The sequence below is a fragment of the Ceratina calcarata genome, unplaced genomic scaffold (genome assembly GCF_001652005.2).
Source record: "Ceratina calcarata isolate Rehan_Ccalc_2016 unplaced genomic scaffold, ASM165200v1 scaffold8, whole genome shotgun sequence".
Lineage (NCBI taxonomy): Eukaryota > Metazoa > Arthropoda > Insecta > Hymenoptera > Apidae > Ceratina > Ceratina calcarata.
Window position 1 is genome coordinate 569,855 of NW_017179316.1, and position 27,183 is coordinate 597,037.

Consider the following 27,183-nt stretch of genomic DNA (forward strand, 5'->3'; position numbering starts at 1 on the left):
CCTATAAAAAATTTGAAATCACTATAATTTTAGATTTTTAATAGTAATAGGAATCTATAATAACAAATTCAACATGCTAGCATTGTTTAAGTATATAGCCTATACATCCTTAAATAGCTTGTTAACGAAACGTGTCGTTAGACATTTGTTTTTTAAACGAAAATCGTTCGTTCGCTTTCGCTTGCTGCAGCATAAAATCATTTGTTCTAGTCGAACTTCGCTTAATGCAATTATAATTTATTGAGTTAAGAGATTATACTCTTTTAGGAATTGTATCGTTTACATTTCACGATATCCCGAAAGTTAGTCGCCGTTGAAACAGCTTAGTTTTCTTTTGCTTACGTTCTTGTTAAATATATTCACGTCCCGAAAAGTTTACGTTACCGCTGCACGTTTTCCAGCAGTTGTATCGTAATCCGTAACGATAATGTAACGTTCGTCATTTGTATCTTCTATTAGTCCAATCTCCGCCGCGGATATCCAAACAACCCCCGACGGACGAACAGTTGTTTCAAGTGGCTCAAGCGAAGATCAATGAGAACGACAAACCATTTTTAATCGAATGCGAGGCAGAAGGAGAACCTGCTCCAAGGTAAACGACACTTAACCGAAAGATAAATAATAAATGTATCGCGTCGTTTCATTGTTTCACGTGCATCGAGTATCCGTGGAAGCTCGACGATCGTGTGAATGCACGAAATTAATTAATGATTAACAGATCGTTAGGACAGCATTTTACCGAGAACATTTCATCCGCATAGTTTCATTTTACTTGCATTCAAGTGCACTGTCTCTGTTCCTCAAAGAAGCCAGAGTAACTGGTCTTAATTACCAGGATGACCTCATAGCCTTAGGGGGTATAAAGTTACCAGTACCGATAAAGACACCTTACTCGTGGCGTGAATTGTACATGGGTGTGGCCTCGCACTATGCTTTAGGAAAATAGAAGAGATCATTACCGCACGATGATCTATTCATTCCTTCACGATCGATACCGCGTTACTCCTAGTACGATTAATCGTGATTCGACGTTTGCCGTCGAACGTGCGAACATTCACGAATAAAGATTGTATTGTCTTCGTTCAGATATCGTTGGATTAAGAATGGAAAGAATTTCGAGTGGCCAGCGTACGACGACCGTATATCTCAGCAACCTGGCAGAGGTACGCTGGTGATCTCGCGGCCACGGGACGAGGATTTGGGACAATATCAATGCTTCGCGGAGAACGAATGGGGAACGGCTACGTCGAATTCCGTGTTCGTGAGGAAGGCCGAGTTGAACTCGTTCAAGGATCAGAACCCGGTGAGTCTGGATGCGCAAGAAGGGCAACCTTTCAAGTTGACATGCCAACCGCCCGACGGTTGGCCGAAGCCGAACGTATATTGGTTGATCCAAGACACTGCCGGAGGCATCAAATCGATCAACAATTCGCGAATGACCCTGGACCCGGAGGGAAATCTGTGGTTCAGCAACGTGACCCGAAACGATGCCTCCGACGATTTTTATTATGCATGCGCAGCTACGTCCGTATTTAGAAACGAATATAAATTAGGAAACAGAGTTGTGTTAAACGTTATCTCTTCGGGAATGTCCGCTAGTCAGAACAAATACCCCCCTGTTAAACAGTACGTCAGTAGGAAAAACGAGGTTGCCTTACGCGGTAAGAAAATCGAATTATACTGCATACACGGCGGGACCCCGCTACCGCAAACAGTCTGGAGTAAAAACGGAGAACCGATCAGAACCAACGATAGAATAATGCAGGGGAATTATGGTAAATCGTTGATAATCAAGCACGTCAATTTCAAAGATGAAGGCACGTATACTTGCGAAGCATCGAACGGCGTGGGTGACGCGCAATCGTACTCCATAAAGTTACAAGTGATGGCGGTGCCGTACTTTACTATCGAGCCCGAGATCATAAACGCAGCAGAAGATGAGACCGTCGAGTTCAAATGCGCCGCTGACGGCGTCCCGGTCCCCGAGATAAAGTGGATTCACAACGGTAAACCTATATCGGAGGCTCCGCCGAATCCCCGTAGGAAGATCACGTCGAACTCGATAATCATCGAGAAGCTGACGAAGAAGGATACCGGAAATTACGGTTGCAACGCGACGAACTCGTTAGGCTACGTATACAAGGACGTGTACGTGAACGTTCTAGCTCTGGAGCCTGAGATCACGCAACCACCGGCGGACATCGCTACGGTCGATGGTAAAACCGTGAGGATCACCTGTCGTGTGTTCGGGGCGCCGAAACCGAGCGTGAAATGGATTCGAAACGGGCAAGAACTAACCGGAGGCCGGTACAGGACCTTAGATTCCGGCGACTTAGAAGTCGAGAATGTGATATTCTTAGACGCGGGCACCTATACATGCCACGCGTCCAACAAATTCGGCGAGGTAGAGGCTACCGGTAATCTTCAGGTGAAGGAACATACAAGAATCACCGACGAACCGGAGGATTACGAGGTCGCAGCTGGTTCCACCGCTACGTTCAGATGTAACGCCGTAACGGACTCGAGTTTGGTTCTGACGATCGATTGGCTCTCTAACGGCGAACCGATCGATTTCGAGATGGAACCGCGATTCATACGAAGCACCGATTACTCCTTAATGATCACGAAAACGACTGAACTGGATTCCGGTACTTACACGTGCGTCGCTCGAACCGAGCTGGACGAAGCCAAGGCGCAGGCCACGTTGGTCGTTCAGGACGTACCGAACCCGCCGAAACTGCTCGGCATCTCATGCATGGCCAGGGAAGCTAGTATACATTGGACACCGATGGGGGACAACAGAGCTCCGATCTTGAGATACACCATTCAGTACAATACGACTTTTACACCGGACACGTGGGAAATAGCGAAAGACAATGTACCGTCGACCGAACAAACGTACGTGATCCCGATGTCACCGTGGGCGAATTATACGTTCCGCGTGCTAGCGTGGAATAAGATAGGTCCGTCGTTACCGTCGCCGCACAGCGACGTGTGCACGACGTTGCAGGACGTGCCGTACAAGAATCCCGATAACGTCATGGGCAAGGGAAGCACACCGCAAAATCTCGTGATATCGTGGACGGTGATGCCGCAGATCGAGCACAATGCACCGAAATTCATGTACAGAGTCTACTACAGACGAGACATACCTGGAGAGAGATGGACTATAGAGGATATACACGATTGGAAGAAGAACAGCTTGGTCGTGGAGAACCAACCGACTTATCAAAGGTACAAAATCAAAGTGGTAGCTATCAACGAAAGAGGCGAATGTAGAATCGCGCCGGACGAAGTGGTCGGATTCTCTGGAGAGGATGGTTCGTACATATTGTTGTATTTTCATTCTATCGTTTCGAATTATTCATTTCACGTTTAAAATTGACGCTTGATGTCACAGTGCCGTTGCAAGCGCCCACTAACTTCACGCTGGTCCAAATAAAATCGAGTACAAGCGCACAATTCTCGTGGAACGCGGTTCCCGAGGAATCTGTACGGGGCGAGTTACAGGGGTACAAATTTCAAACGTGGTCGGAGAAGGATGGCGAGAAGGCGATGCGAGAAATCGATATAAGAGGCGGCAACAGGACTCACGCGTTGGTCACCAAGTTTGTACCGTTCAGCAAGAATTACGTTCGGATACGAGCGTATAATGGCCAGTGAGAAGCGTCAAATTTGTACAAAGTTACGTTCGTAGATTTTTATGCATCATCTTATATCGTGTCCTCTTTTCATCACAGACACAACGGACCGCTTTCCGAGACATTGAGTTTTGACGCGCCAGAAGGCGTTCCGGGAACGGTGCTCAGTCTCGAAGCGTTTCCAATGGGTTCCAGCGCTCTGTTCTTAGTGTGGACGAAACCCGCGGAACCAAACGGTATCTTGAGTGGATACAGGATATATTACGAAGTCGTAAACGGTACCAGGTTAGGACCTTTGCTAGAAAGAAAGCCGTACATCACGGACCCGGAATCTACCAGTGCTAAGTTAGCTGCCCTGGCACCTGACACTAAGTATCGCGTACACATCCGGGCAACGACCAAGGTCGGCGAAGGAAACGAGTATGTAAATTCATCGTTACTCACGGTGTACCTCCTGATCTACGCTCTCTATAAAACATCGTTTCGTATTCCATTCATTTAGCTATTTCATCGAGCAAAAAACGCGCTCGTCTCAACGTCCCGACGTGCCGCAGTTCACTTGGGAAACGATTCCGAAGGAGAACGGGTACTCGAACGTGAGAATTATATGGCAGCTGAATCTGAACGGGAACCCGGGAAGTCACTTTTTCGTGAAACATAAGCTCAAGGGCGAAACGATATATCTCGAGACCGAACCGGAATATCACTCGAACACGATCGAGATTCGCGGGCTTCGGAGCGGCGAGACGTACGTGATGTCCGTCGTCGCCGTCGACGGTAACTACTTCACCGAGAGCGACCCGCAGGAGATAGAAACGAGCAGCGAAGGCCCCATCATTCAGCCCAAGGAGAACGTGGCTACTGCCGGATGGTTCATCGGAATGATGCTGGCGATCGCCTTCCTCCTTTTAGTACTTATAATCGTATGCGTGATCAAGCGCAACAGGGGCGGGAAGTATGCGGTGCACGAGAGAGAATTAGCTGCCGGCCGCGGCGATTATCCGGACGAGGGTGGTTTTCACGAGTACTCGCAACCTCTGGACACAAAGTCCGCGGGTGGCCGCGCGTCTCTGGCGTCCTCCTCGCATCAAGACGGGAAGCATCCGGAATCCGACACCGATTCCATGGCGGAGTACGGAGAGGGAGATACAGGTCAGTACGAAGTGCAATAAAGGTCTCTGTGCTTATCGAGTTAATGGGGTAACGAGCTCGTTCAGGTATGTATCATTAGATCCGAGTAGGATGTACACCCCATTTCTCACGTATACGATTGAACAAATTTTACTCGGACAAACTTATTGCTCACATGTTCAAATGCAAACCGAAGCACGATCCGAACATTTATCATTTTTACACGCCCGATGTAGAATAGAAAAATTTATTTATGCGTTATCCGTTCGATACCCCCCTCAGCACTTTAATTCTTATTTCGTTTCTGTTCTCCCATTTTTATCTTTATTTTGCTTTACCGCTCGACTTGAATGCAGAAGGTATGAACGAAGACGGATCATTCATTGGTCAGTATGGTCGGCATCGTAAACCAGAACCAAATTCACAAGCATTTGCCACGTTAGTATAAGGTAGGTCGAACGACGCACTCGACGATCGGATCGCCGTGTCAATGATCTTCGTATTTTTTCATCGTAAACAATTGGAAAATCGGTAGAATGGAAAATCTTGTCTTGCTCGTAGGACGTTTCACGGAGGACGGCTCTTTCATCGGACAATACGGGCCCAAAGGTAGACCGGAAGAAACGCCACCCATCCCGAGCGGTACCATGGCCACATACGTGTAACCTTTACCGTCGTCTCTCGTTCAGGCCGCACGAAAATCGTATTTTTTTTTCGTTTGGTCCGTCAGAAGTAAGGTAACTCCGATCCTTACTAGCCGCAGCAGCTCTGCTATGCACTTTGCGCTGGGCGCAACGTCCAACACTATACTGCCAATTAGAGAGTTTGGTTTTGGGTTTTATAGTTCACGCGTAGAGAAGTACGTGAGTTCAATTGTACACGAAGTCGGTTCGTGTGAAGTGTACGAGTCATGCGCAACGTTTGTACACTCGCGTCATTTAAGAAAGAAAAAGGCGATTCCTTCATCATTGTCCGTATTATGGATGTATGCGTCACTCGAGTATTCCGGTAGTATTTAGTATCCTCGGAGGAAGATGAGACCTCTCCGATACGTATTCGATCCACGCGGTCGGGCGTGTTAAGAAATTGAACTTGTTGGTCGATCGAGAGAGAAGAAACGAAGAAAGAATTATTTACGATTAACGAATTTGTTGAGCGATCTTTGACTAATTATAAAACCCGAAGACGATATAGGTGTCTCATAGCGTATGAGCTATATTCATGGACATAATGATATAGTAGAAAGTATACTAGCATCGACCGTAACATTTGACAAGGCCAGATTGAGAATCGACAGTTTCGAATCATCGCACAGGGTATACGAGTTATGTTTATATTGTTCTAAAGTATGTACGACGCAAACGAGAAGCATGGTACGCTTTTAAGACTGCATATAGAGTCGTGTCTTTCAAATTAAGATAATCAGTATCGATAATTCGTATCGCCCGGATTATTATTAGTTCATACGCGATGCAGTTACTTACTTATATGCAATCTTGAAAAAACGAAAGAGATGAGATCGAGCGCAGTCTCGCAATCTGGCCTGGACTGACACTAATTTTAATTAACGAAGGAAAATAAATGAAGAAGAAATGATTGTTCCAAGAACGTTTACAAGACGCAATCAATTTTTACTCTGCCGACAAAGGGCCAAATATGACGAGTCAGTGACTATCTACAATTATTGTGCACGTGCACTTTCATCAACGATACACGAACGATAAAAATATATGAAAGATATTATTATTATTATTATTATTATTATTATTACTAAAGATATTAAAAAGAACATTGTACATGCACTATAGTAGTTGAGAGAAAATGTCACAAGGCCTCTAATTGTTGCTTTTTGTATGTGAAACGTGCTTTAGCTGGGAACGAAAGCCCTTTCTACCTTTATCACTGTTCAACTTTAATTTGAGTAATTTTATTATAATCCAATGAGTATATGAAATATTATTTAATATATAAAAGAAAGAAAGGTATTTGAATATATATAGAGACGTATATATATATATTGATTATTACGTTTTAGTGGACAAAGTGTTATTAACGCGAGACATTGAAAGTTCGTTCATTTCTCCCGACAAAAAATCTAACATTATTTTCTCTCTTACATTTATCGTACTGAGTTATGCAATGCAACGTACAGGTTGTCTGCAAAAGTGTCGTGAGCAAATATATCAGGTACAAAAATAAAAAAGGTACAAAATATATAGAATACTTACAATACGATGCGCGCATAAAGTTCGCGAAAATCTATACGACACCGTCAAACGATATTGCACTTATCAGCCTACGAGGAAAGAGGAATCGAATCAGAGTAGCGTTTATTCTTCCGAGTCGTTCTCGAACAAAAAATGTTTTAGATGCTTCGAGCTTCATTTGGGTAAAACCGTCTGTAGATCTGTCGCTTATATTTGTCAAAGTCTTTTTTGCCGATTATCTTGTACAAACGACTTGGACGTCACGTAATTTTTACGAACTCTCTCTCTCACCATATATATATATATACATATGTGTGTGTGTGTATATTATAAATAAATATATACGAACATCCATAGGCGCCTATAAAAAGAATGTATTGTAAATGAGAGAAGAGGAAACGAAACAGTAATTTATTGTAAAGATATGAAACAAAGAGACGTGTAATGTAATATATTGAAAAAACGTCGGTTAATCATTTATATTGAATACTTGCCAAGATGTAAGCGTCCCGACGTCCAAGTCAAGATATAGGCGTATTACGTTTCGATATATTTTCCTGATCATACTATAACGGCTTTTGTATAGTTTCCAAGTTACAATCAGGTCCCTCGAAGTTTGAATCATTGGTTGGCTGACAACGCATAGTAACTTATTATTATGTGAACTTCCAATATTTTCGTACGCGTAACCGACGTTTTGATACTTTTAATATATTTTGATACTTTTTATTTCTTTATTTCACTTGTTATACATATACGACCAGAGAGGAGGTATTTTCTTTTGTATTCGCAATTAGAGATGTAAGCATTTAGCGTGAACAAAAATTCGTGTGTTTGATCTGGCTTATTTTTTGATAATTATTAGTTTCGTTTGTATCGTCGAACACGGTGTTAGCGCAGTGAACACAGATTTATATTAGAAAGAGAAAAATGCGATATTGTAATGTGAGACTTTCCACGAGAAACAGTGTTCATTTTACAACGACAGGATGGCACACATGTTGATTCCACGCAGAATTATACGTGTACATCAAAAGGAAGACGGTCGGTTAAACATGTGCGCGCCTATCGTGCTAACTTTTCATTGTACATTGTCTTACTACTATTAAGATACTAATGCGTTTCCCGATAAAAAGACGCATAAAACGATCTACACCCAAACATAGGTAGGCTTTTTTATGCGTTTTTTTAATGGTCTCGTTTCAATATTTTTTCTACGGAATAGAGCTCGCAGAGTTTAGCCACCTGGTTAAAGATTTCTTTATCCCCCTTTAGCGCGTAGACAGATCGATTATTGCGTTTAACGATGTTTTGTAAAATTTGGAAAGAAGCGAAAGAGAGTTAGCCTTACGTGTTTGATCGTTTATCTGCGATTACGATAACGCGCATTCCAATGCCTGTATTACATCTCCCGTGTCAATAAAGAGAAGAAATACAATAATATTACCAACAATAAGCGCGAGCAGATGAGCATCTATGTGTATGAACGACCGAAATTAATCATCGACCGTGGAGTTGTTCGTCGTTTTTCAGGATTCGAAGGGACCAGCGGCTCTCGCTCAATTGAAACGAAGAATTTCTCGGAACAGAAGGAGCCTTACGACCACAGAAAATGACGATTTGTCAAAAGGTTTGATGCTTCCTACCGAAGGTCGTAGAAAGATCAGATCGAGAAGCAACGACCGAGACCCCTGCGGTTTCCCTCGGGGTCCTTGTCACACCGTACTAGAAGCGAGACAGTACCTTCTCTACGTTATACGCGTCGTGTACGGGAGCGCATTCGTTCAACGAAGCAGGAGGCTGCGCGGACAGAAGTCGAACGAGATATGACCGATAATGTAATTATGCGGGACAAGTTTTTTGTGCCGGTGCTTCGACTTGATCTCTCGTCAGTCAGTCTCTTCTTTTTCTTTCTCTACCCGCGTCTCCCGTTCTCCCCCGACCTTCCTCCCTGCGAACGTTTCCTTTTTCCGTCTCTTTCCCACGGGCACCGTCCTGTCTAGTGTCTCCTCGTCCACGCGAACCTTCCCGAGTTTTCCCACCTTTCCCACTTTCATCGGTTCCTTCCTCTGCTCTCCCCGACGCGTTCCCGCATTTCGGTACGTTCTCCCACCCGTTTTCTCCCACAGGCTGACGACGAGAAGGAGGCGAGTGAACGGCGAAAAGGGACGAACAAGAATTGACGGGCGCAGAAAATGTAGCATGGATGTTAGCGCCTGGCTGCCTGTCCAAGTTGGAATAGCGTGTTCGTGTGTGGACACTGTAGACCCGAGGTCGTGGTGCACAGTACACGTCCGTGTCCTCTGCGAGAAGAAGAAGTAGAAGTAGGGCCGATGCATACGATAGAGACGGAGGAACTCTTGTACGAGTTGCACGCGCTCGTCGGATACGCGAATATGTTGCAAGGTAAGAGTCACGATGATAAATGGGCCTCCTCCGGATTGCACGCAGTAGTAGCCAACGTAATTTGTTCAATTCTGTGTAGAACACGATTAAAACGATTCCTTGCATACAGAGAACGTTTAAACAAATGAGTCTGTTCGGTGTTCATCGGCCGATTAGAAATTCGTCAGATATGAACGATGCGTTCCGATCTGCTATCACCCAACGATCTGCTAAAAAGATCACGGTACACGTGGGTGAAATCACCTACCGGTTAATGCTCGGTCGTGTACGACTGTCGGTGGTTCGTACAGCGAATCCAATTAGGTTTGCGACGACGGTCGAGCAAAAAGCGTTCGATCGGGAACAAACCGGCACCGGTCGCTCCTCGACGGGCAAGGGAACCTCGACAGGCCTCGACGGCTCGCTTTCCCGTTCGTGAACGGCGTATAATATACGCGTTCGGATCAATTCTACGTCGGACTCTGTTCCTGCCGCATGCCGCGGCGTAAGTATCATCGAATATGTGTCCTCTAATTTCGCCTAACCATAAAACCGACATCCCATTCGGCGAATCTGTACACGTTCAAAAAATTGATCACCCGACTGGAGGATTCCGATATCCATAAAATCGATCAAGCATCCCCGACTCCTTGACTCGTACTCGCCCTTTAAGGCGTGTAGAAACGTGTTGATTTTGATTGGAACAGTCTCGTCCATTGTACGAAAGAGAACAGGTATATAACTTATTCCTTCCCGTTCGATTGAGATAAGAATAGCACTGAGAGACTACTTGTATCTTTTTCTGTCTGCTTATCGAGCCGGGAAAAAGTGTCAGGAATTCGCAGCGTAGAGGGCTTTTATCGGACGGTGTGTATCTTTCAATCCGGCAAACGGAGTACGTAATAATAGCTCCGCGCGCAAGAGGATCGTTTCTCTTCTCTGAATTACCCTGTATGCACGCCCTTTCCGTGCACCGTGAAAGAGGGGTAAAAAGAGAGAAACGCGACGAGGAAGAAAGAGAAAAAGGGACGAAACGCAGAAAGAAGAGTAGGAGCAAGAGGCAAACCGTACGGCTGTAAGAGGTAACAATGGGCCATTTGTTAGACGGTCCAACCCTTAGACGCGCAGCCTACAATGGACACTATTATCGGCTGTCCATTGAGAGCTCCGTTAAACCTGTTGCACGATGGATCTGGAATCAATCTCGGATTAACGACGCGACTGCCAGGTCGCACCGATTCTTTTTACTTTTCAACGCGACCTTCACAAACGCGAAACAGAATTTTTATTTCGAACAGCATATTCAAGATGTAATTACACCGGCGTCGAGTCGATAAACACAATTATTATTTCGTCTCGTTTCGCGTCGAACAAATTCGTCCTTACACTTCGGGAGTCCCGTCGAAGACTCGGTCCAAGCACTGTACGCATCGCACATCATGCATTATTCAACGAGCCACGTTAATGTCCCGCGGTCGGAAATAGTAACGCAGTCGCTAGGCGTTTCATTGTTATATGCCCGTTTTCTACTTTCGGGGGACGGTCGTTAATCCGAGAAATCGCGGACTTACTCTCTTGCCGTTTCACGATTCGATAGAATTCGATCGAAAATTGTCTTCGCGTTCGAATCCATCGCGGATGAGATTACATACATACTGTGGTTTCTAAGACCACAAGTCTACACGTGAGAACGTGTAAAGAAAAGATATCTGGTGCGCTTGTGTACTTTTCGCCACTTGCGCTTGTTTGTAGAAAGTTTCCAGCGATACCCGTTGTCTACACGTTTCTCGGAGAAGATCGATTGCGTTCCGATAGCCGACTACCTACCCGTTTCCTTCGCGAAACGCGAAGAGAAAAATGTACCGCCGGCTCACCGATCGCAAACGTCGGAGTGTAAAATCGTGCACGTCGCGTATGTACCGAGACGGTACTTAACCGGGCTTTGTAACGGGTCGCAAAGCGATCATGGAAATCTGACCGAACGTTCGACGGGAAGAATACCGTGTCGATGTGAGAGAGGCACGACCAAGGAAGAGCGAAAGCACGACCAAGAAGATTTAAGAATAGTCAAGAGACGCCGACGAGTCAATGACAGGGCCCCGGTGTCAAGCGCGGGGAACAAAGTCCAAATTGCAACAGAGTGCTTTTTTTTTTTTGGCCGAATGCAAGGGGATAGAGGAGAGCGGTGGAGCTGAGGAGGAGGGGAATAGGAGATGAAGCACGAAAGAGAATGGAAGAAGAAACGAAGAGGACCCCGTTCCAAAGACGCTTAAAAACTGGTTCCTTCCACCCATTTCTTTTCACCTTATTTGCTAATCCGAATTGTGATTTCCATAAATCCGCGTGTACGATATTCGAGTCGCCGCGAGATCGACGTCGACCGGTAGACCGTAAAATAAAGTCTACCAGGCACTATCTTTGATTTACCACACGTTTATCTCCCGCGCTCGTGTGTCTATCTCTGACGAAATTTTGATAATGCCAATTTAATTGATCGTGCTCGTACTTGCAGATCGAGAGGCACGACGGACATAAAATATAGGCGAGGATACTTGTCTTCGGTAATCAATGACACCGATCGATGACGATCGGAATGTGATTAAACGCTCGTCGTAGAATCGACCGTTTGCAATTGCGATTCGCAAACTTGTGGGATCAGAGGATCGAAATCTCGCGTGGAGGACAAAACGTAAGAACAGATCGAAGAGAATACGAAGAAAATGGCACGGCGTTTTGTATGATTATTAATCGGGTTCTCTCTCTCTCTCTCTCTCTCTTTCCGTCTCTCCGGAGCAGAGTCGAGAAGGAAACGTTGGTGACCCGCAAATCGTTGTGCACGGACCCTTATCCCCAAACGTATCGGGACCCCTTGAACGATAGAGATCTTGCTCGCGGTCTCACGCGGGCAAGAAGACGATGGGCTGCTGTGGGCCCTTTTCTCATTGAGTCAGTCAGTCAGTCAGTCAGTCAGTTTGCCGCAGCAACGCGGTCTGTACGCACGTGTGTATACGCCGCGTCGCATCGCATCGCGTCGTCGTCGTTGTCTCGTTAACTTTCAACGTCGAGCGATCCGCACGGCTGCGTTATCGACGGAGCCCCTGGACGAGCTCGGGCCCGGCGGCGGAGGGAGCATCGGCGAAATTGGTCGTCGGTCAACCGGTCGGTCGCTCGTTCTCTCGATCACGATCCCCGCTGACCGAGCACCGCGCGCACTCGCCGGTCCTCGGTCGTGTCAGGCTCGTTAGATCGCGTGCGTGAGAACGTGCCCGTTCGTCTCGAGTCTCTTCCCGTGAAATCCTGAATTTCACGCGTCGAATCGCGGCGTGTCCCGTCGGCCCGTACCCACGACAGAGGTACACGCGGAAACGACACACACGTACACGCTCCTTCTCTCTCTGTCATCTTCTGTCCCTCGTGCGTACACCCCGACACGCGATACGTACACGCGCGTGAGAAACCGAGTGAAACGGCAACCGCGGTGAGAGAGACGGACGGATTTACGTGTAGCCAGAAAGAAGGGGGGCTGGTCATAAACCGTGCAACACCTGGCGGCACGTCGTTAATTATGCAGTGGGCCGCAGCCGCCCTGGTCTCGGCGGCGATCGCTCTGCTCCTGGACACGGCGGCCGCGAGGCATCACCATCGCTCCGGCAATGGGCACAAACCGGACGGTGACATTTCTCTTTGGATCGACCAGCAACAGATCAAAATGTTCAGCGGTAAGCACGCGTAATCTGCATGCATGCAGATGTACTTAAGGTTCTTCGCTCGCGCACTCCGCGATTCTTCTATCTCTCTCTCTCCTGATTAATTTTGAAACTAATTTTTGCGATTTACACCTTGGACCGTGGAAGACTACGAGGATCACAATTACGTCGCTTACAAACGATTTCGTTTTCCTTTCGTATCGGTTTAATAAAATATCGTTTTAAGCGTGCGTTTTTCTCACATCGGTTCGGAGACCGACTTTCCTTTGTGTCTGTACTGTTCTTCTTTGGATCGAGAACTCGTTCGTGTTCTGTCATTCTCGTACATTCAAACATCAGTACGTATTTCACAAAGATAAGTAACGACTCGAGCAAAAATTACTTTTAAAACATGTATGACACACGAATTGCAATAGTACTCTTCGTCTTCTGTCGAGTTTAGGGATCGAGATGGAGATATTCGCGATTACCGAGGGTAGGGTCTTGCCTTATCTATTGGATCCGGAATTCGAGAGCAAACTTCCGATTATCCCGAACGAGGTAACGTACGTGAATTTCACGTGGAAGTCCGGTGTTAAAAAGTACTACTATGACTTCTACCGATTAAAATCGTTCAACGAATCGATCCTGAAAACCCCGTACATCACGATCAAAAGGAAGGGACGAGTACCTAAGAGACCTAAGGGTAATAATTCATCTTCATTTACCAATGAACTTATTTTTCGATCAACGGATCGGCGGAGAAGAAAGTAAACATAAATGAAATGTGTTTTGTCGCAGAATTCAGCGTACTATTGCCATGTTCCGGTAATAATTCGGGGATCGCGCAATTGGGCATCGGTCTAGTGATCCAGACCCGTAAGGGAAAACCTCTGACCGGAACACCTCTCCGGCTCAATCTGACAAAAGAATGCACCGTGCGCGGTGAGTGCGTGAATCGCGCCAATTACCGTCGTCCTCCTATTCGCACAGACAGTTCTGTATCGCCAATAATTCATTGCCCGATTTACCATGCGCCTATTACCCGGAACAATCGAAATCTTCGTCGTTCTCCGACCGACTCCACGGTCGACGATCGGAACAAGAATCTCTGTTCAATCCCTGAGAAGAGATAAAGATGACATTCGAATTGCTGACGATTTCGATTGTTTCCTCGTTGCACACAGTACGCCTTTGTATAATTGATCTTTTCACGAGGAAGTTTTGCCGGAGTTCAATGCTTTTCATGTAAGATGACGACGACGCGCGCGCGCACGCGCGTTACTATCTCGTAGATCGTAATTGATTAATTAACTTTTTCGGCCGTACGAACGCATGACTTTGTTCGGGCTGGAAGATATCTTGAAACTTCTGTTAATGAAAGTTATCTTAAGTGACCGAGGCATTCGTTTAACGACGGTCACCATATGCAATTGGGCTTATCTGCTTAAATTTGAGTAGGCGTAGCAGAAAATAATCGTTCAATGCTTCTTGTGTTTCTTCGCGATAAACGCCGATTGTCTGCGGTACGGTACGCGCGCTTCTCATTCGCTCCGCTATTCCTATTCATACTTATTTTTTTCATTTCCGTAGTTAATGCGCATCATTGCTGAACGATATATTCGGAATCACGGTTTCATTTTACAGCGATGCCACGAAAACGTATATTCTTCGTATGGACATGACATTTCTCGTTACAGGACCTAACCCGGGGCCTTGTCCAGATGGATACATGGGTCCGCCTCATTGCAAAAAGGCGTTGTGTTACCCGAACTGCATGAACGGTGGTAACTGTACAGCTCCTGGTATTTGTTCATGCCCCCCAGGATTCCAAGGACCGTACTGCGAAGGAGGTACTTTCAAGTCGAATTGGGATACGTCACAGAACGACAAGACTTATTTTAATATTCACGAACTAACACACCTAAGAATTACATATTCCTGCTACGCTGATTACACGACTTTAGATATGGATATAGCGGCCTTACAACCGAACTTAATAACATTTGACAAAGCTTCGTAGAACGGTGCTTGCTCCGCACCGTGATTTATACCGGTGTCGTGATGTTCTTGCTCTTCGTCGCGGAACTTCTTAATCGTTTCCAATATCTCTTCGTCTATTTTCTCACCGGATTCCATCAACGTCCGCAGCTGATCGTTGTAATGTTCCGTAATTACTGTTTCGACGGCCACGGTGCAAGCCATAGCTGCTTTCTCTCCCATGAGCGCTGTACCGGCTCCAAGCACAAATCCGGCGACGTTCCATACAGGTGTTAGGACGGTGGGCCTCACACGATATCGTCTGATCAAATCTTCGAATTTCGCGCGATGTCTCTTCTCTTCGTCCCACATGCGCTGAATAGTTGGACCGACCGGTGTTCTACCTGTCTCACACATCCACATTAGCTCAATGCTTGTCCCCGAATTCTTTGTCTCGCAGTACGTTTAAAACAGTTTCGTACCTAAGACAGCCATCTGTCCAGCATATATTCTATCGGCTCCTAATTCCCCGGCATGATCTACTCTTATAATCGAGTCTAACAGTTCTCCCGGTTTAGTCGTTCTTGCGGCTGCCGAAGTGCTAGCCAAACGAGTTCCAAGCCGTTCGACGCGTAGCATTTCTCCTAACAACGTTGAACGTAGCATTTCTTCTAAGAACACTACTCTTGACACGGAATTTCTTCTCCCTTTAAATATAGCCATTATTGGTTTCAGGTATATGCGCAGAGAAATGTTTGAACGGTGGGAAGTGTGTACAGAAAGATACTTGTGAATGCCCAAAAGGCTACTTCGGGTTACGTTGCGAGTTTTGTAAGTAGCTGGATATCACCGACGATCCTTTGTTTACCGGTGTTCCGTACGTTTCTAAACCAGCGTATCGTTTTTACAGCGAAGTGTGTAATACCCTGTTTGAACGGAGGAAAATGCAAAGGGAACAACGTGTGCAGATGTCCTGCCGGTTTTAAAGGTGATCACTGCGAGATCGGCAGAAGATCTTCGCAACGTTCGCCATGCACGAGGGCATGTAGGAATGGTACTTGTCAACCAGACAACACTTGCCTCTGCGAGCCTGGTTGGTTCGGAAAGTTATGCAACAAGAACAAGCCGTGGGCTTGAAACTACAGGCATACTTTTCTCCGGTGGTATTAAGATTACGACCGATCGGATTCGTCGAGATCTTTTACACGCGTGTTCATTTCTTATCTCCACCATTGCGTCTGATTCGGTGGCTTCTCGCGTTTAAGGCGGCAATTTTCTTAGATATTGAAAGGAAATAGGTATGAATGAAAAGAGCATTTATTTCAAGAATCCAATCGGTCGATACCAATCGACTAACGTGTATAGTTAGTAATTTACCCCACCCCAGATGTGATATGTAAAGCTGCTTTACAACATTTTATACTATTAAATATTATTTTTAAATAATATACTTTTATATTGTTAGATTTATTGTAATGATTGTAAAAAATAAAAATGTATTTTCTCCCTCGTAATTTGTATGTACTCTGTCATTGACCTCGCATCGAATCGTATCTCTGAGGGACAAAAGTCGTGTTCGAACGTTCGTAACGTTTCACCATGAAAAATACATGTATGTGAAATTAATGGGAAATAAAACGTCGCGCACCCACCTAACGTCGTTCAATCAGCGAACGTAAAAACAACGAGCGTAAAGCACTGTCGCTCTAGCCAAGTTTCAGGAGCGAGAGTTTAGGTTAGCCGAGGTTCGGCGCACCGTCCCAGGTATGCCGAGTACAGGAGTCACGCGTTTCAGGATCCAATAAGAACGTATATCGTTTGGACGCCATAACGCGTACCCCACTGGTACTGGCCAATCGCGTTATTCCAGACCCGTATACATGTATATGGTGTTCGTGTTTCCGAGGTAGCTGGCACATTTTCGCGGATTCTCACGGGAAATCGGTGAGCGCCGAATAACTATCGGTACGTTATTAGCACGTAAGCGATCGTCGAGGGCCCGGGCGATGCGCGGGCGTTGCGCATTCGCGAAATAAGGGCAATTTCGCATCGTCTGCTTGGAGTGCACCGCGCAGGCTCGCTTTAAATGGCCGCCTCGCTGCCGCGTTTGTTGTGGTGGAGATGGAGGGCTGCGTAGCCGATCGATACGGGCACTGGCGAAACTGGCCATGGTGTCTATGGCGGCTGTCGTGCGTGTTGTGGCGCGGCGCGACGTACACGCGAGTTACGCCCGGTGAGATTCGAGGAGCGCGTGAGAGCCTCGCTACGGTGCTGTGCGGCGGGTGAGCGTTTGAAACGGCTGGCGAGATGTCCGCGAGACGCGAGCGTAGGGCGTGGTGAGAGAGCGTAGCCGACGGCGGCCTCCTCCGCAGACGCGAAACCCTGAGCCCTCCCTGATCGGGTGACCACTCACGGGACACACAAGGTGCGTACGCAACTCGCGATTTTCACTGGGCCTGCTCCATGGCTCCGTGGTACCGCGGTCATGAGCTTTGCGGCCCCGGAGGTGGTCTCTTTTGCGTGTGCCCTGCGCATTTTCATTGCCCCCCCAAGTATCACCAAATAAACGCGCCGTGTGCGCGACTCGGCGCATCCTCTGTGTTCTCATATCTCGTCACTCTTTACCAAGCCTCGCCAGCCTTATTAACACTCTTCGTCTCTCTCTCGCGCTCGATCGTCGTCGATCTGTCGCGAGTCGATCTGTCAAATTCATTGTCCGGATACGTACGACGATCTTCCGCCGTCATGCCGGGCTCCAGGCTGGTTTCTCGCGCTTCGCCCGCGTTTCACGATTATCCCGCGCCTCTGCACGGACCACGCCGCTGCCGACGACGACGTTCGCGCGTACGTCTTCGCGCGCTCTCCGCTCGTCACGAGGTTCTCTTGCCCGCGTCGTTCTAGCACACGTTTCAACATGCGTGCGACTCCCCGACGTGCACGCGGGAAACGTCTCCTCTTAGAATTCAATCTTTTTTTACTTCGGCCTGTATGCAGTATCAACATCCTGATTTCTTATCTCCTATTCGTTATTACTTATCACCCAGTATATTTCAATGCCACAGTCTTCTACACTAGGAAGAGATTACACTGCAGCTGTATTATTTTTCACTACGTTCCTGTGCTTGCGTTTGTCAATTTGTAGCGTATACTCTTCTCTTGCCAAAAGTAACGCGAGAAATTCACCTTGTGTACACGAGTTTTTTTTATACATGATCCCATGATTTGTCTGTATGTAAACGCGACGATTCCCCATAGTAAAAAGTACATATCCACGAACTTTGTACAAAAATTTATACGTCCACTCTATGTTTATGAAGCTTATAGCAGGATTTTCTTATTTCGATTCAGGTGAAGGTGGTGATGTAGAAGAGGGACCGAAGATTGAAGATCGAGAACTATTTTTGCGGGGCACTGTAACACGACCGGAGACAACACGGGTGACGAGGAGAAGAAGATGGTATCTCTGCCTACCGCAGAATCGGGCACAATGGACAGAATCTCAGATGACGATGACGACGAGCCGAGTAGCGAGTCTGAAACGTACGAGGATGGTGACCTCTTGTCGGCTGCTATGGATGATGACGTTACGGCCCAACTCGCCGCTGCAGGTTGGCAAATCAAACACGCTAATGGTGATTTCCATTTTTTTGCTTTTTCACCTATCCAGTTGTTCACGTTCTAATCAGTCTCATTTACAAGAGAAAAGTAACACACAGGGTGCACCAATAATGTTAAATGGTCGATTGCCATATTATATAGGTACGAGAAACGAAGTAACTTACAAGTCATCTTTTTCAAACAGTTCACGTGCTCACGGTTTCTCATTAACGATGTACATAGCCCAGATTCTTGTAAAAGATAATTCACACAGTACAATCGAAGAGTGCTTTAATTTCAAGCATCATAAGCTTACATTCTACGACTCAACAATGGTCAGAGAATTGAAGCCAATTTTAACTAGCAAAAAACGTAAATTCGCTCAGTTTGAATGTATGTGAAGAGAGTTCAAGGAGTTTTCTTCAGTTCTTAACATCTTCGTCTGCTTACACCGAATCACTTAAAGACAAACGTAGTCACAAACGTCAATAAGTTCATTACCTCTCTCATTTGTAGTGCAGCATGAATTTCGTAATTTTAATTTGGTCGTTTAACATGACATCATTGACTTAAATGCATTTTACATTGTTCGTGTACTGTACTATTTGCTTCTTATTTTTATAATATTCGATGTACATACATGGAAACACTATCTTTTGTGTTAATCTTTATTTTGTGTCTTGTGTATAATCGTTTTCATCATTTCTTTGTGCGTTTATAAAATACCATAGCTCTCACATTAGCTCGACATTCATCGTCTACATTTGTGTTTGGTATTTCTCATAGAAATTACGTACTGTTTCGTAGAGACTCATTTTCACCCTGTCAGTTGAAGAGACCTCAAGAGTACATCTTTTTCGAGCAAATAAATTGATCTCTGAAGTTTCACGTACTTTCAGGCAACGTAACATACTCTTGAACATGATGCACGTTTCACGTCATTACCGCTTTTGCATCTCCTCTTTATGTTTTGTATGCTGTTGATATACGTAGCGAAATGTCAGTAGAATAGTAACGGGCAAGAAATTCTATTACACTGAAGAAAGATGTCTCGTAAGAAGTTGGAGATGTGAATTCTCGATGTTTCGCGCCGCTTTGAACATTCTACTGACATTTCATTCGGTGTGTGGGACTGCGAAATCGGGAAACACACGGTCAATGATACGCATATTTAGGGCCGGTCGGTGTGGCCGCAGCCGCAGCTATCGTGTCTGCGAAAAAGAGGAAACGGCCCCATAGCTTCGAGACGAATCCCAGTATCAGGAAAAGGCAGCAGAACCGACTTCTGAGAAAACTACGAGTACGTCCGTTCAATATTGTTAGATCTCATCTCCTAGTCGACCACGTCGTCGCTGTTTTCTACAATTCTTCGTATCGATTTCACGTGTGTATCGTTACAGCAAACCATAGACGAATTCGCAACACGAGTTGGACAGCAAGCAGTAGTATTAGTAGCTACGCCAGGGAAGCCAAACAGTAGTTACAAAGTATTTGGAGCGAAACCGTTGGAGGACGTGGTAAAAAATTTAAGGAACGTTATCATGGAGGAACTCGAAAACGCGCTCGCACAACAAGCTCCGCCACCAGTACAAGACGATCCATCCTTATACGAGTTACCGCCTCTCATAATAGACGGCATACCTACGCCCGTGGAAAAAATGACCCAGGCTCAGCTGAGAGCATTCATCCCTTTAATGTTAAAGTATTCTACAGGTAGGGGTAAGCCCGGTTGGGGGAGGGACAGTACGCGGCCACCGTGGTGGCCGAAGGAGCTACCGTGGGCAAACGTGCGCATGGACGCAAGAACCGAAGACGAGAAACAGAAGGTTTGTAGAGGAAACACCGAAACGATCTTTGACCGTCGATCGCATTACGAAGAGAACGTTTTCACAATTATTGTAACGTCTGGTTGTACCGTTTTTAGATTTCCTGGACGCACGCGTTAAGGCAAATTGTAATAAACTGTTATAAATTTCATGGAAGAGAAGATCTTCTGCCTGCGTTCAACGAAGAGGACGACAAGTCGAACGTACTGATACAACAGTCGACTCCTCATTCGTCGTCGCATCAGTCGCACCAGTCGAGCCAGGGCCAGGGTGGACAGTCGCAGCAGCAGCAACAGACGGTGGGAGTTGTTCGACTCAACAGCACGGATTCATCTAAGGGAAACTCTTCGCCAGCACAAATCATTGCCGCGTCTCCCACGGCTCTTGCCACTGCCACTCAGGTGGGAGTGGATAGAGTACAGAAACGAGAAAAGGAGCAAATTTGAACGAAGCAACATGATCGGGAAACATGTTTCGAGTCGTCTTACACTGTCCTCGACGGCGCTCGACGCGCTCGCTTGAATCCGTGACTCGTGTATCGAGAGCGAGATCATGATGTTTCTTTAAATTCTAGTCTTTACCACTGATAGAAGACAATTCGGATTTAGAATTCGTTTGCACGCGACTTACGTTCACCTTCATGTGTTTAGTTTCCCTTATTTGAGTTTGATCTTTATTTTTCGCCTCGTAAAATGTTTCATTTCGTTACACACCGTTCTGTTCGGGCGTTTCAATGTGTTTCGTTGTTTAGAAGATCGCCAGAAGGAAAATCATTATCAATCGTTTCTCTGATTCAGATGACGGCTCAGTATCCAACGGCAGTCTTACAAACTATAACGAACCCTGACGGCAGTGTATCCATCATTCAAGTCGATCCTAGTAATCCAATAATCACGTTACCAGACGGTACGACCGCTCAGGTTCAAGGCGTCGCGACCGTAAGTAATTCCAGACGTTCTAGTTATTCCTGAGACCCATGCGGGATCGAGGAACGGTCGAGACGGTAAAATGAATCGTTTTTCTGTTAGATCCACACGAGTCAAGGGGAAGTACAAGCGCTCGCTGAAGTCGCGGGCGGCGCGGAAGGTACCAGCGTCGCCGTCGACCTGAACAGCGTTACGGAAGCGACGTTAGGTCAAGACGGTCAGATCATTCTGACGGGGGAAGACGGACACGGTAAAACAGTTTTCTATAGGCTCTGCACCGTCGCCGGCCAGGAGCTACTTGAACAGTGAATTCATTTTTACTGGCCCAGGACCCTTTGTTGTTTTGCATGCTGTCTGCTACGCTCCATTCAAGAAAAATACCCACGTGTTCTACTATGTACAACGAAAGTAGAATATCGATTAGTCGTTCTCTTTCTCTCTCCTTTTTTTTGGTACTGTACATAAACGCGGTTTCACCTCGGAGCTGTGCACAGCTTTATTTTAATTTCGTCTTTAAGAATACACGATACATGGAAGAAAAAACCAAGAAGGGGTATCGCTCGGACTATACGGCGTGTCCTACTAGTTTTACGAATTTACTTTACGTTTAAACGTCGCGCGACGATAAAATTGAGTTACGAACAGACAAACGTCGTGCGACAACAAAATTGAGTACAGAGACATCGCTCTCGATGTTGTATCGTTTCATTATTGCGTTTGTGTACCGCGCAGACCATTCTATTCTCGAGACAGCGACGTTCATCAGATCTTTTTCGCGCATCAGAAGATAGACAATGAACGAACCGATGGAATTAAAGATTTGCATGTCCAGTGATCGATTATGTTATTTCAACGAAAAACAATAGAATCCTTTCGGTGAATATGTCTGTATATGTATCTAAGTGTTGCATGCGTAGTAGAGAGAGGAAAAGATGAATGAAACAGAATTTGATAACGTTCATTAAATGTGTAAGCCGGGGGTAAACTCGATCGGTTCCCATGGATTCTTAAGATCATTTAAATTGAACGAGAAAAATAAAGGAAGGTATTTCACGATCACTGAACGAACCTGTCCCTGTTACTACGATCTATCACTTATCGTTATTATTGAAAATTGGTTATTCACTTTATTTAAAACGAAGAGAAATAAAATGCTGTACATAGAGTATTTTTTGTTGATGTTTTTATTATTTTATAGTCGTCGTCTGTGCGCAGGCCCTCGTTTAAACTACCCGCGACCGCGATACTCCGATTCGTTTAAACGAATTCTCGTATTTCGAGTTGAAACGAGATCCGCGTTTTCTCTTTACGACCGACGTGTTTTGTTCGCGTCTCGATTTTAGGGAACAACGTCTTAAACATACGTTGCTTGTTTGTTAATGCCTCACTTATTCCGAGATTAGTACAAGTAGTGAGTTACGTTTGCACATTAACGACACGGTACGTTAAAAGGGTGTGACGAAAGAGAAAAAGATACCGCTGAACGTGGTGCCGTTCGTTTCTCAAAATTGAATTAGACGTTTAACGCATAGTAAGTATGTTTCATTTTCTTCAGCGCACCCTCTCGATCGAACATTTTTTACACGGTACGACAGAAATTACAATTCACCGTTTAAGTTTTAGAACGTATCTGTATAGATGGTCTGTCAACTGTTGGACTGTATCGTAAACTGGTGGCACGAACGAATGCATTGCGAAACGAATTGTAAGAATCGGGAAGTTACGGGATCGTAGATTCTCGAATCGAGGTAACACCAGATGTGGGAAGTACAGGTACAGAATATACGTACGCGTGTCTCACGTTTCGAACAATGAGTTTCGTTGAGGGTCGCAGGCGAACGACGCTTGGTCTTTGACTCGGATTCGAGGAACACTGTTGATCGTTCACGCGGGAATTAGATAGATCTGCGACCCTGGCTTCGTTCCTCGGTCTTCCCAGTTTGCTATACAGAAAAAGTGCCTGGTCTCTGGGGCAGAACACAGGACTGTTGCTTGCTTGTTTCAGGGTATCCTGTGTCCGTATCGGGGGTGATAACGGTGCCGGTGTCGGCTAGTATGTATCAGACTATGGTTGCCAATATTCAGAGTGACGGTACGATGCAAGTAGTCACGCCGGTGGTTCAAGTGCCGAAAGTTGAGCCAGGAAACGGGGAAACTAGCATCGAGGCTGTCACTATTCAAGGGCATCCGATGACGATGATAAACGCGGCGGGCGAGCACCAAGTCCTTCAAGTGATATCGTTAAAGGATGCGAACGTCCTCACGAAGGCCATGCAGGCCGAAGTCGTGAAAGACGAGGACAGTCAACAACAGCAAACCGTCTCTAGTCCAGAATAAACCGTTTACCAACTAGTTAATGAACTAATGAAATAATAAGCTTCTATGTCGACACCAAAAATGCGACAGGTGCACATTAGCGGTGTTCACAGAAAGAAAGAGTGAGAGAATATTAGAAACGAATATGTGTTATTAATATTTAAGAGAAAAATGATCGTGTCTTTACTGAATCACTGTCTAGCGTGTCATCCAAGTTCGAGAAACAAGTAGAAAACGAGCGAACAGAGGCGAACACACGTTCCAAGAGTGAAGATACAATTGAATGTTCGACGACTCGCTGGGACTTGAACGTAATCATATTTGTATTCAAGATTCATCGTAGACAATTAGAGGTATCCACTTTGTAATTCAATCTCTCGACGATAGTACTAATTTTTATTAGAGAGTACTACTCGCACTCGCAAGGGTGAACGCGAATAACGGTGATTCCGAAAGGGTATCGTCGACGTTGTCTTATTACTGTAGTATAACAGCAACGTCTCCGGCTTCCGAGGATTTTATCTCGTCTTCGGAGCGGACACGTGGAAATATTTTTCGTCTAGTCTTATCGTACATGTAGCGTCGGGCATACCAAAGAGATCTACGCGAATTATTCTCACGCAAACTGTGTGTCGTTTAATAATCCGAGAAAGAAGAGTGTCGACCTTGTAAAACAGTGTAAACGGTGGCTCTCGTTAGTATTCCGACACATCTTCAATGTTCGACCGAACAACGTAATTTCGTCTGGTCAAGTATCAAAGGAGTTATAGTCTTGCGATGTGTACGAATATTCATGGGAGCATACACAGTCGCGAGTCCATTCGTCGATGAATAATCCTTTTAACTTAATAATACTTTTTAACGGTAACGATAGGATTTTCCATATTTGTAGAAAAGAACCTTTTCAACGTTCATCGAAGAAACGTAGTCGACGTAGATACTTATTTGTCAGGATTCCAATTCAAACGTAACGTCTGAGTTCATCGAATTCGGCCACCGAATTGAGGAAGCAAGGAGAGAACGTAGCCTATTTTTGTGACGAACCGATACGTGTAAAAAAAACAAAAAAATGAACGTTTCTTTTGCCGATACAGCGACGTAACGCTGCATATTTAATATACATTTAACGATCGACAGTAGTGATAAATGAGACGAAAAAAAAAAAAGAAGTCAAGCATTTCTGACGGGTACAAATAGGCTGTAAGACGTAATTTTTTGAAAAATAAGACACACGGATTTGAAGTCTCGATGCACACCCATATAAAAAAAAATTACTTTTATCGTATCGAATACAGCGTTGTATTGGAGAATTATTTTTAAGCGGCTCCGTAAAGAATACTATACGTATATGTACAATTCGTCGTGAGGCGAAACTAAAGATTAAACTCTTTCGTTTCCGCTCTGTTTTGCTTTGGTGAACGATGCAGAGTGTAGAAATGAAGAGTACCGTTCATTGTTCTTCACGTTGAGTTTTGGCTAATTTCATTAGGAATCTATTTAATTCCGTTGTCGGTGAACGAGAGAGAGAGGAGAAACGAGAGACCGTAACGCATTTAAATGCCAACCCACTTTTATACAATGTCTATACCTAAAGTTAGGAAGAATGTTATTTTTCCGTGCAATCTTGGTTCAATGTCGCGGTGTCCAATTTTGTAAAGACGAGCGATCGACTTTCCAGACTCAATTCTTTCCGTTACCCCAACGATTTTCGCATGTAATTTTTATCAACTCGTGTGCATCATACCTAAGTACATACACGTACTTCGAGTTTCTATTAGACGATTCTAATTACCGAGTTTGCGATACTTGTTTAATCAACGTTCACTGAGACATGTGTCTCTATCGATGAAGTTCCTGTAGTTCTGTAATACGCGTTTCTCTTCGACGAGAGAAACGAGAGCGTACGTCAGGAGCAGAGTCGTAACGTTGAAACAACAAACTGCCTTCGACATCCAAGCACGAGAGATACCAGAAACAAAAAAGGTTTTTATAACATTATCGATGAAACTTGAATTTAATAATTATCAATGTGAACAGTTCACGAAGGCTAGATACTAATTGTTACATTGTTTTTTTAAAAACTGTGGTCGTCACGTGACGAAGTGTAATATATCGACACTCCCATGTAAGACCGTGTCGTACTTTTTTTTTTCTTCGTTCGTAACGAATCACATAAATTAAGTTCAGTGTCATTTGAAAACAAAAAAATGTAATACCACTTTAGATAATTATAGATGTACGTGTACATGACTCTGTCGCTGTGTATCTTACAACGTAATCTGTACATATCTGGTCGTTGTGTCACCTCTCTGCTTCGATTACTTTTCATGTAAAAACAACAGAAAAAAATTGGGCAAAAAGAATTTAGGGGCGACGCGAGGAATCAACGGAAGTTGCAATTAAAGCATAATGCATACATATAATTTTGTCTCCTTGATCTCGCGGTTCTTTCGAACGAGAGACGGTAGGACGATGAATAGCTGTGTATTCCTCTTCTCTTTCAATATCGAAAATGTATTTTGTACATGAAGAAGGTGCGACAGTGTCGCGTTACAAATATTTATTCAAATGAACGTACAACACGTGTAATGATAATAGGTACTATTTTGCCTTGATTCAAAAATTGATTCTATATTTATTCGCGAAAAATCTAATAGAAAGCACCTTCCTACACATAAATACTAATGTATCTAGTCTAATAGCTTAATGTATCTCATCGATCGATTGAAGTGCTAGTTCGGGTTTGTCATAGCCAAGTTCTTCGAGCGTATTGATACCTAGTTCGTCCAAAGTGGGCCTGATCTCTTGCAGAATGTATGGATAGATCTCCTTCACATTAGACCCACACTTGTCCTTCACAGTTTCCAAAATCCTAACAGCCAAGGCAAAATCGTTTACGCGTCTGCAGGCTCTCATTCCTGCGCAGATAATGCTGGGATCGGGCACCAGGTCCATACCTGCAGAAATACAAAATTCATAGATACAATGAACGACGCGTATATACGTCTGATCGTCGAGACGATTAAAAACGGAATTAAACGAAAATCGTTTTTTCGACACAGAGAGATATAGTACGCGACTCAAATTAAGGTCGTTACGCCACAGGACGGTTCTACTGAGTTACCGATGAACGACAGTCGCGGGTATAGAGCGAAAAGATTTGAGAAGATTTTAAAAACGATTGCTAACCAGCCAGTTTATTAAAGACTTGACGAATTTCCCATCCGTCGACGTCTGAACGACTCAGATATTGCACGTATCGATCGTTGAATTCCTCCTCAGTTTCTACCGGTCCATCGTGCGACGTACGAAGGTTTTGAGTCGCCGGGAGAGCACGCGGAATTATTGAATTCCTAACGATGCCGTTTACTTGTCTTCCCACAAATCGCAACATTGTTCACGAGATTTTCACTCAAAGTCCAGCGACGACAAGTGGAAGTGTTCACGATTGCTTGCGTAACTCCGACAACGAATGGAAGTTCGTCTCG

At 45.0% G+C, this 27,183-nt stretch overlaps 5 protein-coding genes across 25 annotated transcripts in view; 3 read left to right on the top strand and 2 right to left on the bottom strand.

Annotated features, from left to right (window-relative positions):
* Nrg (Neuroglian) overlaps nt 1–6,377 on the top strand; it is an 8,878-nt gene extending 2,501 nt beyond the window's left edge. For 8 of the 10 annotated variants that reach the window (XM_026818556.1, XM_026818558.1, XM_026818557.1 and 5 more), the window contains 6 exons: nt 460–592; nt 1,087–3,320; nt 3,401–3,659; nt 3,741–4,061; nt 4,144–4,793; nt 5,334–6,377. In XM_026818556.1, the coding sequence (XP_026674357.1) occupies nt 460–592; nt 1,087–3,320; nt 3,401–3,659; nt 3,741–4,061; nt 4,144–4,793; nt 5,334–5,437 (3,701 nt within the window). In that variant the 3' untranslated portion in view covers nt 5,438–6,377. Of the gene's footprint in view, nt 1–459; nt 593–1,086; nt 3,321–3,400; nt 3,660–3,740; nt 4,062–4,143; nt 4,794–5,128; nt 5,222–5,333 lie in introns of all 10 variants that reach the window. The other 2 variants (XM_026818551.1, XM_026818552.1) reach the window with 2 other exon arrangements.
* A 946-nt stretch (nt 6,378–7,323) lies between these two features.
* On the top strand, nt 7,324–16,478 carry shf (WNT inhibitory factor 1). Of its 3 annotated transcripts, XM_026818563.1 has the most exons (9): nt 9,807–10,098; nt 10,183–10,446; nt 11,877–12,053; nt 12,161–13,083; nt 13,514–13,756; nt 13,852–13,995; nt 14,751–14,903; nt 15,766–15,861; nt 15,941–16,478. In XM_026818563.1, the coding sequence occupies exons 4-9, from the start codon at nt 12,930–12,932 to the stop codon at nt 16,165–16,167; spliced, it is 1,017 nt and encodes a 338-aa protein (XP_026674364.1). In that variant the 5' UTR covers nt 9,807–10,098; nt 10,183–10,446; nt 11,877–12,053; nt 12,161–12,929; the 3' UTR covers nt 16,168–16,478. The 3 variants fall into 3 exon arrangements, with proteins under 3 accessions (XP_026674366.1, XP_026674364.1, XP_017890119.2); XM_026818565.1 differs by lacking the exons at nt 9,807–10,098; nt 10,183–10,446 and adding an exon at nt 7,324–9,385; XM_018034630.2 differs by lacking the exons at nt 9,807–10,098; nt 10,183–10,446 and having other exon boundaries at nt 10,974–12,053.
* Nucleotides 14,920–16,967, bottom strand: Coq7 (ubiquinone biosynthesis protein COQ7, mitochondrial). Of its 3 annotated transcripts, none has more exons than XM_018034632.2 (3): nt 16,683–16,967; nt 15,513–15,737; nt 14,920–15,434 (listed from the first exon to the last, which is right to left on the bottom strand). In XM_018034632.2, exons 2-3 carry the CDS (start codon nt 15,694–15,696, stop codon nt 15,004–15,006), a joined length of 615 nt encoding a protein of 204 aa, XP_017890121.1. In that variant the 5' UTR covers nt 15,697–15,737; nt 16,683–16,967; the 3' UTR covers nt 14,920–15,003. The 3 variants fall into 3 exon arrangements, with proteins under 3 accessions (XP_017890121.1, XP_017890123.1, XP_026674367.1); XM_018034634.2 differs by lacking the exon at nt 16,683–16,967 and adding an exon at nt 15,818–16,033; XM_026818566.1 differs by lacking the exon at nt 16,683–16,967 and adding an exon at nt 15,808–16,033.
* On the top strand, nt 16,900–25,945 carry ewg (DNA-binding protein Ewg). 8 transcript variants are annotated; one of them, XM_018034625.1, is made up of 8 exons: nt 16,900–16,974; nt 18,379–18,662; nt 19,803–19,927; nt 20,028–20,453; nt 20,552–20,854; nt 21,251–21,391; nt 21,482–21,629; nt 23,385–25,945. In XM_018034625.1, exons 2-8 carry the CDS (start codon nt 18,485–18,487, stop codon nt 23,714–23,716), a joined length of 1,653 nt encoding a protein of 550 aa, XP_017890114.1. In that variant the 5' UTR covers nt 16,900–16,974; nt 18,379–18,484; the 3' UTR covers nt 23,717–25,945. The 8 variants fall into 8 exon arrangements, with proteins under 8 accessions (XP_017890114.1, XP_017890112.1, XP_017890111.1 ...); XM_018034623.2 differs by having other exon boundaries at nt 16,904–16,995; XM_018034622.2 differs by lacking the exon at nt 16,900–16,974 and adding an exon at nt 17,143–17,263.
* Nucleotides 25,946–26,193: 248 nt separating this feature from the next.
* COX5A (Cytochrome c oxidase subunit 5A) lies at nt 26,194–27,183 on the bottom strand. The gene is made up of 2 exons (XM_018034635.2): nt 26,885–27,183; nt 26,194–26,652 (listed from the first exon to the last, which is right to left on the bottom strand). The coding sequence occupies exons 1-2, from the start codon at nt 27,087–27,089 to the stop codon at nt 26,399–26,401; spliced, it is 459 nt and encodes a 152-aa protein (XP_017890124.1). The 5' UTR covers nt 27,090–27,183; the 3' UTR covers nt 26,194–26,398.